The sequence below is a fragment of the Terrapene carolina genome, unplaced genomic scaffold, assembly GCF_002925995.2.
Source record: "Terrapene carolina triunguis isolate 2854851 unplaced genomic scaffold, T_m_triunguis-2.0 Scaffold120, whole genome shotgun sequence".
Classification (NCBI taxonomy): domain Eukaryota; kingdom Metazoa; phylum Chordata; order Testudines; family Emydidae; genus Terrapene; species Terrapene triunguis.
The window spans coordinates 12,047,036-12,059,210 of NW_020664471.1; the positions used below are offsets into that span (position 1 = coordinate 12,047,036).

Sequence of the window (12,175 nt, forward strand, 5' to 3'; positions counted from 1 at the left end):
GCCAATGTCGGTAAGACTGAGGGTATCATGAATGAGGGAGAAAGACTCACCATAGAGGATATCGCAGGCAGAGAGATTAGAAGAGTGAAACAATTTAAATACCTAGGATTACTTGTTGTTGGCAATAGTGCCCTCAAGTGATGCCCAGCATTACACTAAAGCTGTAATGTGCAAATGGTGGAAGCTAACTCCAGTTCTCTGTGACAAAAAGATGCCGTTAAAGTGTATAAAACTGTATTTGACCTGTCTTAATGTACAGAAGAGAGACTTATCCAGTCACAAAAAAAGAAATCAATATGCTCTCCACCATGGAAATGAAGATGTCAGGATGGTCCAGTGGTTGGACACTTGATGATAGGGAACAGAATGAGGTTGTAAGAGGGCCTAATGTGGGTTGCTCCAACTGAAGACAAGTTTAGGAAGGCTATTATACATTGGTATAGGCATACCCAACAGAGACCAGAGTGTTATATCAGTAGGATGGCTCTTGCAGTGATTGTGGATGAAAGATGCCCAAAGGGGAGACCAAAGACGCTGGATATCAGCGGATGTCAAAGAGATCAGTCTGCACAACAGCTTGGTGTACAATCATGTGTTTTGGAAGAAGGCTATAAGTGTCACCAACCCCAAATAGTGGTGGCAAGAAAGAAGAAATTTGCTTTAGATTTTGGTGTTCTAGTCAACACATTTAATTTGATATCAGTATATAAAATGTAGAGAATTAACGTAATTGTTTTTTGTTCTTTCATTTATTTGGGAAGTATGCTAATATATATTTCCTCTAATATTTAGAAATATGGTAGTTTATGCTTCTGCTGAGCAACAACCAAAGCTTGGGAGGAGGAGAGAGGAGTTGTTAGAGGTAAGCATGCTAGGATTTTTTTTAAGCTCTTTTGAAAGTCTGGGTTGTTCTGTTTCAAGACTAGCACAGATTATTTGTGATTTAAGTCATCAGAGCACTGAACAGTCATCAAGATAAGGTTTGAAATAAGTTGATGGCCACATTGAATGGCTAATTACTAGGGCTGTCAATCATGGTTAATGCATGCAATTAACTCAAAACAAATTAATGTGTTAATCACACACCAGGGCGCCATGCTCGGGGGGGCGCTGCTGCCTGCCCTCTTCTCCTGCCGCCCTGCTCCACTGCTGCTCCCACCTCCTCCTTCCCTCCCCCATGGAGCTGCCACTGGCCAAGCTGCTCCAGACCGGGAACCTGCCTGCTGCACAGAGCAGAGGAGTGGGGAGTGGGCTGATGTCTGGGTGTCCCTGTGTACCCGTTTGCTGCTGATCTGGGGCCGGGGAACACGGGGAGCCTGGCTGCTGCTGCTGGCCTTAGGGGTGGGCAGGCTGGGCCACTGCCCAGGGCACCAGGGGCGCCTCTGGAGCAGGGGTGCCCCTCCTCCCCCCACTGCTCTGCTCTGCAGCCACCGCTGCTCCTACTCCCCACCCCCAAGATGCTTGGCACTGGGAGTCTGCTGTGCAGAGTGGGGAAGGGTGATGTTGGGGTGTCCCCATCTTCCTGCCCATGTACCCGGTCTCTGCTAAGCTGGGGTGGGGTGACAGGGAGCCTCTGGGTCAGGAGTGGGAGCTGCTGGCAGCTGCTGCTGTCTGAATAAGCGTTCAGGCTGGGGAGTGCTCTGCTTAAAAAGACATTGTGCTGAACACACTCACTTCCCCCAACACACACAAATTCTGTCTCTCACAGAATCCCTCAACACGCACACAAACTGTTTCTCTCACACACAGTTTCTTTCACCCACATACACATTCCCCCAACACACGCATACACTCTCTCTCTCTCTCTCTCTCACACACATGTTCACCCAACACACACACACACACACACGCTTTCCCCCCATATTTAAGTGATATTCTGTTATTGTTTAATAGTGAAATTAAAACTGCAATTAATCACGATTTATTTTAATCTCGCAATTAATTGTGATTAATATTTTTAATCGTTTGACCGCCCTACTAATTACCAATTTTACTGATTCTAGTTGATAGTGTCAGCAAGGAGGTGAGTATGGACACTGAACTTTCTACCCTAAAGGTGGCTCTTCCAGAACAGGATTGATGCATAATGGCAACATGGTGTGGGAAGGCCTGCTATTCCTGTTCTGTAGATAAATAGGATTTCTGCCTCAGACGCTATCAGTCCAGCCCTTTCACAATCATTACTTTTATCTGAAACTAAAGTTTCTTAGTCTATCATTATCATGCTAAATAAGCCTTACAATTTGTTTTTAATTCATGTAACCAAATATATATTTTTGCAGTTGTTGCGCCATCTCTAATCTTCCCCTTTTGAGAAAGGTTAGTGAGTCCTAGAGCTGCCTTGCAGTACCATCATCTTGATCCTTCCAGTCTGCTAGTTTTGGTGGTCGATCTCCTCCTGATATCGAGCAAAGATCAGATAATCTAAAAGTCAATCAGTTGCCTTTGATGCCTCTGCCACATTGTGGTGTTTGATGTACTTGCTGGTGTGGACTGGTGGAGTTCCCTTGGAATGCAGAGACTTGATTGAATTACTGATGACATTGTCGTTTTATTTAGATTTGTAATATTCTACCATAGATGGTGTTGGTGCCTATTTTTAAAAAAACAGTAGGGGCACCTAGAATTATGTAGGTGGGTTCACAGCAGTATATGCATTATGAAAAAAAATATTTCTGAGACGGTTTAATCCTTTCCAGTCAGGCATAGCCTGGATTTGTAGAGGCATATAAAATAGGAATATAGAATTTGACTTCCAGGTGTATGCAATATGTGGACACAATTTTAAACATGTGAGTAATCCCACTGACTTAATTTGGACTCACATGCTTAAAGGTAAGGGTATTCTCAAGTGCCTTACTGAATTGGAGCTTCTTTGAGGGGAAAGAATAAAAATGAGAAATGACTGAATGTGTGAAACCAAAATAAATTTTAAAAAATACTATGGAAAATTGCTATACAAGGGACCCAATTTTCAGATTAGTTGGGATACATTTTGCTTAAAAATGTGACCGTGTCAGTGCCTCATAGTTTCTCTAATAAGTGATTCATGAAATGATGATAAAGATTTTGAAGTGATCAGGAGAGTGGTCATGAGTACAGAGCTGGTGCTCCATAGTCAGTGCCATTGGAAATGGCTGCTTTGAAGGCATTATGTTAGTGGAAGGAAAGATGGCCCAACATCACTATAGGAGTAAAAGCCTCTTGGCACTAAGATGTTGACCTAATGCTTGTTTGGGGGAAATGGAGACTGCATGCATATTTTGGACTCCTGATTTGGCAAAAGTATAAAAAAAAAAATAAGAATAAGGACTTGGAAAGATTTTTTCCTCCCAAATGAGACTCTTATCATTGTGGTAGTTAAGCACCTTGAATTTAAACTAAGGCTTATCACTGTTTTCTTTTACAGGCAGAACAAATCATATATGATCACTTTTCCGATCCAAAATTTGTTGAGCAGTTAATAAAGTTTCTATCTCTAGAAGACAGAAAAGGAAAAGACAAATTTAATCCTCGCAGATTTTGCCTCTTCAAGGTAACTAGATTTTTATGGATAAGTTACTTCCCTTTTATAGATAATTATCAAATCAGTGTGAAAAGCATTGCATTCAATGACCCAGGTAATCACTGTTATTAAATGTTGAGAGAAGGTATGCCCTAAACACCACTATGACCAACCTCAGTATACTGTCTTCTGAATTCTCCAAATATATTTTTCCCTAATAGTGGTGATAGAGAGAGGGTATATACTTGGGGATAATTCTATTTTGAACATATGAGAAACATTACCTAACTATATACTTAAACTTTAAATTTGTTTCTCAATCTTCTATGTCTCTTATGGAAAAAATATTGTTAAGATCAATGGCTCCATGTCTAGTTGGCAGCCGGTATCAAGCGGAGTGCCCCAAGGGTTGGTCCTGGGGCTGGTTTTGTTCAATATCTTCATTAATGATCTGGAGGATCGCTTGGATTGCACCCTCAGCAAGTTTGCAGATGACACTAAACTGGGAGGAGTGGTAGATACGCTGGAGGGTAGGGATAGGATACAGAGGAACCTAGACAAATTAGAGGAATGGGCCAAAAGAAATCTGATGAGGTTCAACAAGGACAAGTGCAGAGTCCTGCGCTTAGGACGGAAGAATCCCATATACTGCTACAGACTAAGGACCGAATGGCTGGGTAGCAGTTCTGCAGAAAAGGACCTTGGGGTCACAGTGGACGAGAAGCTGGATACGAGTCAACAGTGTGCCCTTGTTGCCAAGAAGGCTAACTGCGTTTTGGGCTGTATAAGTAGGGGCATTGTCAGCAGATCGAGAGACGTGATCATTCCCCTCTATTCGGCATTGGTGAGGTCTCATCTGGAGTACTGCGTCCAATTTTGGGCCCCACACTATAAAAAGGGGGAAATTGGAAAGAGTCCAGCGGAGGGTAACAAAAATGATTAGGAGGCTGGAGCACATGACTTATGAGGAGAGGCTGAGGGAACTGGGATTGTTTAGTCTGCAGAAGAGAAGAATAAGGGGGGATTTGATAGCTGCTTTCAACTACCTGAAGGGGGTTCCAAAGAGGATGGATCTAGACTGTTCTCAGTGATAACAGATGACAGAACCAGGAGTAATGGTCTCAAGTTGCAGTGGGGGAGGTTTAGATTGGATATTAGGAAAAACTTTTTCACTAGGGGGGTGGTGAAGCACTGGAATGGGTTACCTAGGGATATGGTGGAATCTCCTTCCTTAGAGGTTTTTAAGGTCAGGCTTGACAAAGCCCTGGCTGGGATGATTTAGTTGGGGATTGGTCCTGCTTTGAGCAGAGGGTTGGACTAGATGACCTCCTGAGGTCCCTTCCAACCCTGATAGTCTATGATTCTATGACTAATAACACTATGTTAATATATATACATTTGGTTAAATAATTAAAAACTTGTGCAACTCAAAATGATGCATCATGTATGTGTACTATCCATATTTGTATATTGTATCTGCTACAGCAGTAGGTGGGTCCAAATTCTGAGGTGTTTGGGACAATAAATAGGAAAAGGAATATTCCATACAGAATTAACATTACTAGTTTTTCAGTGACAGTAGCAATACAAGCTGGTGCTCTTATTAGCCTGGGAATATTAATACAAATTGCATGCAATGTTAAAGGTTAAAAATATTTTAAGTGAAACATTTTTAAGTGTAATCTTGTTTAACAGGGCATATTCAGAAACTTTGATGATGCCTTCTTGCCAGTTCTAAAGCCCCACTTGGAACATCTGGTAGCAGACTCTCATGAAAGTACCCAACGATGTGTAGCTGAGATTATAGCTGGTCTGATAAGAGGCTCTAAACACTGGACATTTGAAAAGGTGTGTACGTAACATTTTTAAGTGATCTGCAAAAGTAAAGGAATCGGTTCCAGTTGTTTAATCAGCATGTGCTCATCAACTGAATGACCAGGTTGAAGGTCTTTCAGCATATTACTTAAGAACTAACTTTCACATCCTACCTTAAAAATGCATTTCTACTCTGAAAAGTGACTCTCTTCACATAGTATTGTGGAATCCCAAGTTTATTGGGTCTCAGTGATTTCCATAATTAAATGTGCTCAGTATGCAAGAAAAAATATTTTTTTTTTGTAACTTCCAGCCCTGTAAACTCAGTCTGAGATCTAAAAGTCAACATGTTCTTTCCATATAATGAATCATCAGCAGTAATGAAGATTCTGCAGGCCAGATTAAGTACTTCATTTACACCTATGCAACTACATAGTTTGCTGATTATACTCATTGACACTTGCACAAAACCATAGCCTTGAACTTTTCCATAAATATATACATTCATACATAGCTTTAGAGATTGCCATTGATGTGCAAGGTAGAATAAAATCCAGGTCGCTGAATCTTAGCTGTGTTGGTTCAGTAATACTAAAATAAGCACTGATTTATTTGTTGTTAAAATAAACAGAAATAACTCTGGATACACAGAGCAAACATGAATTAGAAGGTACCAGCTTCACTTTTTAGAGTAAACGACATTTTAAAATGTCAAAGAAAAATAATGTGCTGAATAGAGCTGGGTGATTTTGTCAGTTCAGCCAGAAAGTGGAAAAGTTGGGGGAAAATATTCAGTGTGGTTCTGAAAATAATTCAGAATTTGGAAAAGTCCATTTTGGGCCTGCAAACTTCATGGGTCAGAGGGTGTTCCTTTATAACCTATAGCCCAGTGGTTTGGGCACTGCCTGGGATGTGGGAGATCCAGGTTTGAATCCACTCTGGAGCAGGGATTTGAACTCAGATTCCACAAATGTCTCAGATGAGCATCCTAACAACCAAGCTATAGGTGTGTTGCTTTTATTCTCTATTGTTGAAGCTGTTACACTTTGTAGATGTGGATTCAAATCTTTTGTGCCTGATTCAGAGGAGGGAATTAAATCCACAACTCCTACCTCCTAGGTGACTGCCTTAATCATCAGGCTATAGAGTTGCTCTCTCTCTCTTCCCAGTGAATATTTAAGTGTTTCTACAAAGTGGAACAACTTCAATGGGAGAGATTAAGAACAACAGTCCCATAGCCTGGTGGTTAGGATGCTCAGGTAAGGTGGGGGCATTGAGGGGTCAGATCTTTGTTCCAGTCCCTGCTCCAGAATTAGGGGTTCAGACCTGGGTCTTCCACATCCCAGCCAAGTGCCCTGATCAGGGCCTGCATTACCTAAATCACACCCTTAGTGAGGCGGGGGAGTGGAGCTCGGCTGGGGGTGGAGTGGAAGTGCAGGTGGACCGGACCCGGCTGGAGGCAAAGCTGGGAGTGGAGCGGGGGATAGGGGTGGACCAGTGCTGGAGGCAGAGCTGGGAGTGGGTGAGGACGTGGAGTGGAAGTGCAGGCAGAGCAAGGGATGAGGGCAAAGCAGGGGTGCAGGTGGAGCGGGGGATGGCGGCAGACCAAAGCTGGGGGAGGAGCTGGGCTGGAGGCGGCCAGATTGGAGGTGCAGGGGTTGGGGGCAGAGCGAGGCTGGAGGTGGACCGTGGGCTGCGGCTGTGAGGATCAGAGTGGCAGGGGGCTGTTATTGTGACACTCTCTTGACAGCCACCCTACCAAGGCACCCTGAGCAGTCACCCTCGCTAAGGTCGGCCCTGTCCCTAACCACTGGGCTAAAGGTGTCAAAGGACAGACTCTCTCTTTGCTGAAAAACTTTTTCCCAGCTGAAATTGATCAGTCAAATTCACAGTCATAGGTCATCTGACATTTCATTTTTGTGTGAATAGGCTATTTTTCCAAAAAATTCATCTTGCTGTAGTGCTGAATGTATTTTTAGGTTTCCTAGAATTTGAATCTGCACTTCTGCAAGTTAACTTTAAACTTTTGTCTCACATCGAGAGTTAGGCCTTGTCTACACTACAAAGTTTTGTCGGCAAAAGCTGCCTTTTGCCTACAAAACAGGGGAGGCGTACACACTACAATGCTACTTTTGGCGGCAAAACAAAATCACCTCAATATAAAACCTTTTGCAGCAAAGTTAAAGCGATAAGATAAAGTGTCAGTGTAGACATTGCTGTTAGTTTTGTTGACAGAACTGGCTTTCCCCAGTATCCCACAATGCCTGCCGTGACTACTCTGCTCACTGTTTTGATCTCTGCTGTGCTGCAGGCATGCGCCTCTCCCCTTTCAAAGCTCCAGGAAATATTTAACAGCTGAGCGTGCTGCTCCACTTGGGGAACAAAGAGCAAATCATTGGAAAGCTCCTGTTCTGCCCTGCACTAGGAACACAGCGGCAGGCCGACTGCTGCTGCAGGGAGCAAGGTGGGGATGGGCTGGGGGAGGAGAGGACTGCTGTGCTCCTTTGATGTTCCCCAGGACATCTGAGGAGGCTGTGAGAGAACTGAGGGAATCACAGAACCATAGGCAGGCAGGCAGAGTGGGCTGCTTTGGGAAAGACTGTTGAGCAGAGCCGGGGGCTGACGTGGTGGGGTGTCCCCCTCCCTCAGGATAGGTTGGTCAGCCTGCTGTCTCCCTTGCCCCAGGCACACCACTCTCCTTTCCCTCACCTACGTACTTCAGTTGAAAAAGCAACTGACAGTCTACCAGGATGCCCCTGGAAGGGAACGATGGGATTGAGAAACCTGCACCCTGTGATGCTGAAACTGCCCCATGAGGCAATGCAACTCTTCCCAAAGCACCCTGTGGCCAGTTGCGTAGTGGGATAGCTACCACAGTGCACTGCCCTCTGTGTCAAAGCAAGAGCAGCTAGTGTGGATGCACTCTGCTGACACCAGGGGCTAGTGTGGACATGCAACAGCGGTTTTAATTAAAGCGGCATAACTTTTGCCAACGAAATTTTGTAATGTAGACAAGGCCATAAATGAATTTTAACATAATTAGCCATACATTGCTTATTACTGCATTAAAAAAAAATTAAGAGTACTGTGTTGCAAACACTGGAATAAAGTATCTGAGACGGGAGACTACAAAAGTGCCCTGTCATTTGTTGGGATTTTCCTTTGTGCTCCAAAACAATATGTAGAATATTGAGTCGTTATATCTTGAATCAACTGATCAATCTCTAGAAAGTGTACTAAACAAGTAAAACCTCTTGACATACACCCAGACCTCAAAACCATCTAGTAATAGAGAAAATGAGTCGTTAACAGTCTTGAAGTATTTAAGAAATTAAGAGATTGTTGAAAAGATAATTCAAGTCTCTTAATTCAGAAATGTTGTACTCAACAAAATATACATTCTAGATTTTGCTCCTTACATAGATGACTACATTTCAGAGTGCTTTGGGATGAAAGGCACCAAATAAATGTAAGATAATTTCATCCACAAGATAATGGAAGAAGATTTGCCTTGAAGGCTGATCTCATGGCAAATCACATTCTTGGGACTACTTGCTACAGTTTATATATGGCAGCTGGAAACATTAGGAATTATATCTCACAATTATAAGTCAGGAGATCTGGGTTCTATTGCTGCCTCTTGCACTGATGATTTCCAGGGATTAGCTGTATGACCTTGGGCAAGTGATTTGACTTCCTCAATTTCCTCATGGAAATAACACTTCCCTACCCTACATCAAAAATATTGTGAGGCTTAATTCACTAAAGTTTGGTGAGCACTTTGAGATCTTTGAACAGAATATATGTGGAAATGCAATGTATTGCTGCTGCTGTTTAGTTCCCTTCTATGGCACCTCATACAAACTGCTTCCCAAAACACTTTGCGGATCTGAATTTGGAGGTTTGGCTGAGCTTGTGAGGCTTTACACTTAATTTGGTGGCATATCTCTGTTTAGAGCAGTGATACTTAGGCTGAGGCACCTGAGCCATAAGTGGCTCTTTAATGGATCTCCTGCGGTTCTTTGCAGCACGTGATATTAAAACACTGTGTGATTTAATTATTAACCAATCTAAGTTGTTAACTAATTGGAATGCTATTGCTATGTTATTAACCACTTGTAGTTGATGAAATAATAATAGTTCGTCAGTCATTTTGCTGTGAGAATAATATTTATATATAAAAACTAAATAATTCCCCTGGCATACTGCTTAAATATTAATATATGGTACTATAGTAAATGAAACAGTGTATTCACACTACTGTGACTCTTTTGGGTAATGTTGATTGCTAATTTGGCTCCTGAACCACTGAGGTCTGAGTATCACTGGTTTTAGACAACTTTTGAGTGCCACATTCAATCAATTTTAAAATTTCAGGGAATATTCTATGTTGTGTAGTTGTAGCATGTTTGTCCCAGGATATCAGAGAGATAAGGTGGGTGAGGTAATATCTTTTATTGGACCAACTTCTGTTGATGAGAGCGACAAGCTTTTGAGGTCTGGGCCTGAAAAAGAGCTTTGTTTAGCTTGAAAGCTTGTCTCACTCACCCACACAAGTTGGTCCAATAAAAGATATTACCTCACTCAGGGAATAGTCTGGGCATCAATGGGCAGAACTGTATTGATTTTGGTGAAAATTGGAAAACCAGAAGGTGGAAATGGGGGAACACACAGAGCCTCTGTCATCTGGTTAGTAGACCCAGCAGTTTTAACCACCTGTGTAATTGTTACTCCTGGGGGAATTCTGCACCAAAAAATTGAAAATTCTGCACACAAGGTTTTAAAATTCTGCAAATTTAATTTGTCAAAATAAAGCTGTATAATCACCCCAGCTTCAATTATTTTAGTAATTTATTTCAAAATACCTGTCAGCAAGTATGTTTGTAACAATACAGACACACACAAAAGTTCCCCTAGAAATAGAGTTAAAGAAACCCCTACGACAACCCAGTTCCTGTTTCTCTGCCCCCTCCCCCACAGAGCCCAACCAGGGGGCCAGATACTCATCCCCCCTCCCCCAGAGCCCAGCCATGGGGCCCTCCCTGGCCCAGACACTCACATCCCCTACCCCCCCAGAGGCCAGCTGCGGGGGCCCCCAGCCCATAAACTCACACCTCCCCTCCAAAAGCGAAGCCACACCCCCCCCAGCCCAGATACTCACCCTCTGCCCTCCAGAGACCAGCTGCAGCCTCCCCCCCTACCTCTCCCCCAGCCCAGGCACTCACATCCCCTACCCCAGAGCCCAGCTGTGGGCCCCCTCCAGCCCAGACATTCTCATGTACCCCCTACTCCCCAGAGCCCAGGGATCCAGAGAGAGAGACAGCCTGATGCTGGGTCCTGGGTTAATACGGAGTTTCCTGCATGCCACCGCCTCCTTCCTTCAGGGCATGCTAAGTACTGCAGCTGCTGGGAATCCTCTGGCTCTCTTTCTGGCCCCTCCCGCTCCCCCGGCCTTGTCTTCTGTTTGCAAGTTGGGCTGTGCCAGGTCCAGCAGCCCCTAGTGGCGGCCAACATCTCTGCAGCCCATTTGGGGGTGGGGGGGTGAATCTGTGTGCACAACATTAATTTCTGCAAAATTCTACGTTGCGTAGTGGTGCAGAATTCTCCCAGGAGTAAATAATTGTCTATAGATCAAAGAACTGGTTGATGGCAGCCAATAACACCTTTCAGTGTAACAAAAACCCCATCTCAGCTCTGCCCATCTTCCCAATACAGTTTTAAAATGTAGACATCCTGAAAGAGAAAAGATGGAAGGGAGAGAAAAGAATAAGAATGGTGCAGAGAATGGAGTGAATGGGGATAACACAGAGCCCCTGGCACAGGAGGGAACGAGGGATTGGGGAACACACAGAACCTTTGGCATGGGAGGACATGGGGTGAGAATGGGGGGCACACAGAGACCCGGCATGGAGGATGGGGTGGGTGATTGCAGAAATAGAAGGGGATGGGAGAGTGGCACACAAGGAACGTGGGGAGAGACTCGATGAATGCAAGGAGTTCCCGGTGTGCGCAAAGCACTCAGCCTGCAGAAACAACAAAGTGTGCAATCCTGTAGTAGTATTGTACTTAAACTGAAATAACCCAAGAGGCCACATATGTGTGAACTTGGCTGAGCAGTAGTTCAGAGCACCCTGTAAATAAAGTAGAAAGAGATGTTGGCAGTTTGAATTGTTGCCTTTCCTGGTAATTTTTTTCAGGATTCTAATAATGTTGAGCTACTGTAAGAAGCAAATTTCTCTTTGAGGGGTTGGGAGTTATAGAAGTTAAGTAGGAACCATACATGGCAAAATCCATAATCTCACCTTTGCTTTTCTGTTGAGTAGGTAGAGAAACTTTGGAAGCTTTTGTGCCCACTACTTCGAACAGCTTTATCCAATATTACCGTGGAAACATATAATGATTGGGGAACATGTATAGCAACTTCCTGTGTAAGTTCTCCATATTTCTTAGCTTTGCTCATTATTCATGTTAAAATAAATTAAACACACACATTTTTGGTAATATGTAAACAAGAATTTTATGAAGAAAAATATTTAGATTTATTGTATTAGGATTAAATTCAGAGTAGTAAATACAACCTAAAAATTGCATTACATACTAATCATAGAATCATAGGATATCAGGGTTGGAAGGGACCTCAGGAGGTCATCTAGTCCAACCCCCTGCTCAAAGCAGGACCAATTCCCAACTAAATCATCCCAGACAGGGCTTTGTCAAGCCGGGCCTTAAAAACCTCCAAGGAAGGAGACTCCACCACTTCCCTAGGTAACGCATTCCAGTGCTTCACCACCCTCCTAGTGAAATAGTGTTTCCTAATATCCAACCTAGACCTCCCCCACTGCAACTTGAGACCAT

The 12,175-nt window shown here is 43.5% G+C and overlaps 1 protein-coding gene across 1 annotated transcript in view; it reads left to right on the top strand.

Annotated features, from left to right (window-relative positions):
- PSME4 (proteasome activator subunit 4) overlaps positions 1 to 12,175 on the top strand; it is a 207,189-nt gene that overhangs the window by 141,432 nt on the left and 53,582 nt on the right. The window contains exons 32-35 of the mRNA XM_026652532.2: positions 793 to 862; positions 3,410 to 3,535; positions 5,201 to 5,353; positions 11,644 to 11,748. Of these exons, the coding sequence (XP_026508317.1) occupies positions 793 to 862; positions 3,410 to 3,535; positions 5,201 to 5,353; positions 11,644 to 11,748 (454 nt within the window). The remainder of the gene's footprint in view (positions 1 to 792; positions 863 to 3,409; positions 3,536 to 5,200; positions 5,354 to 11,643; positions 11,749 to 12,175) is intronic.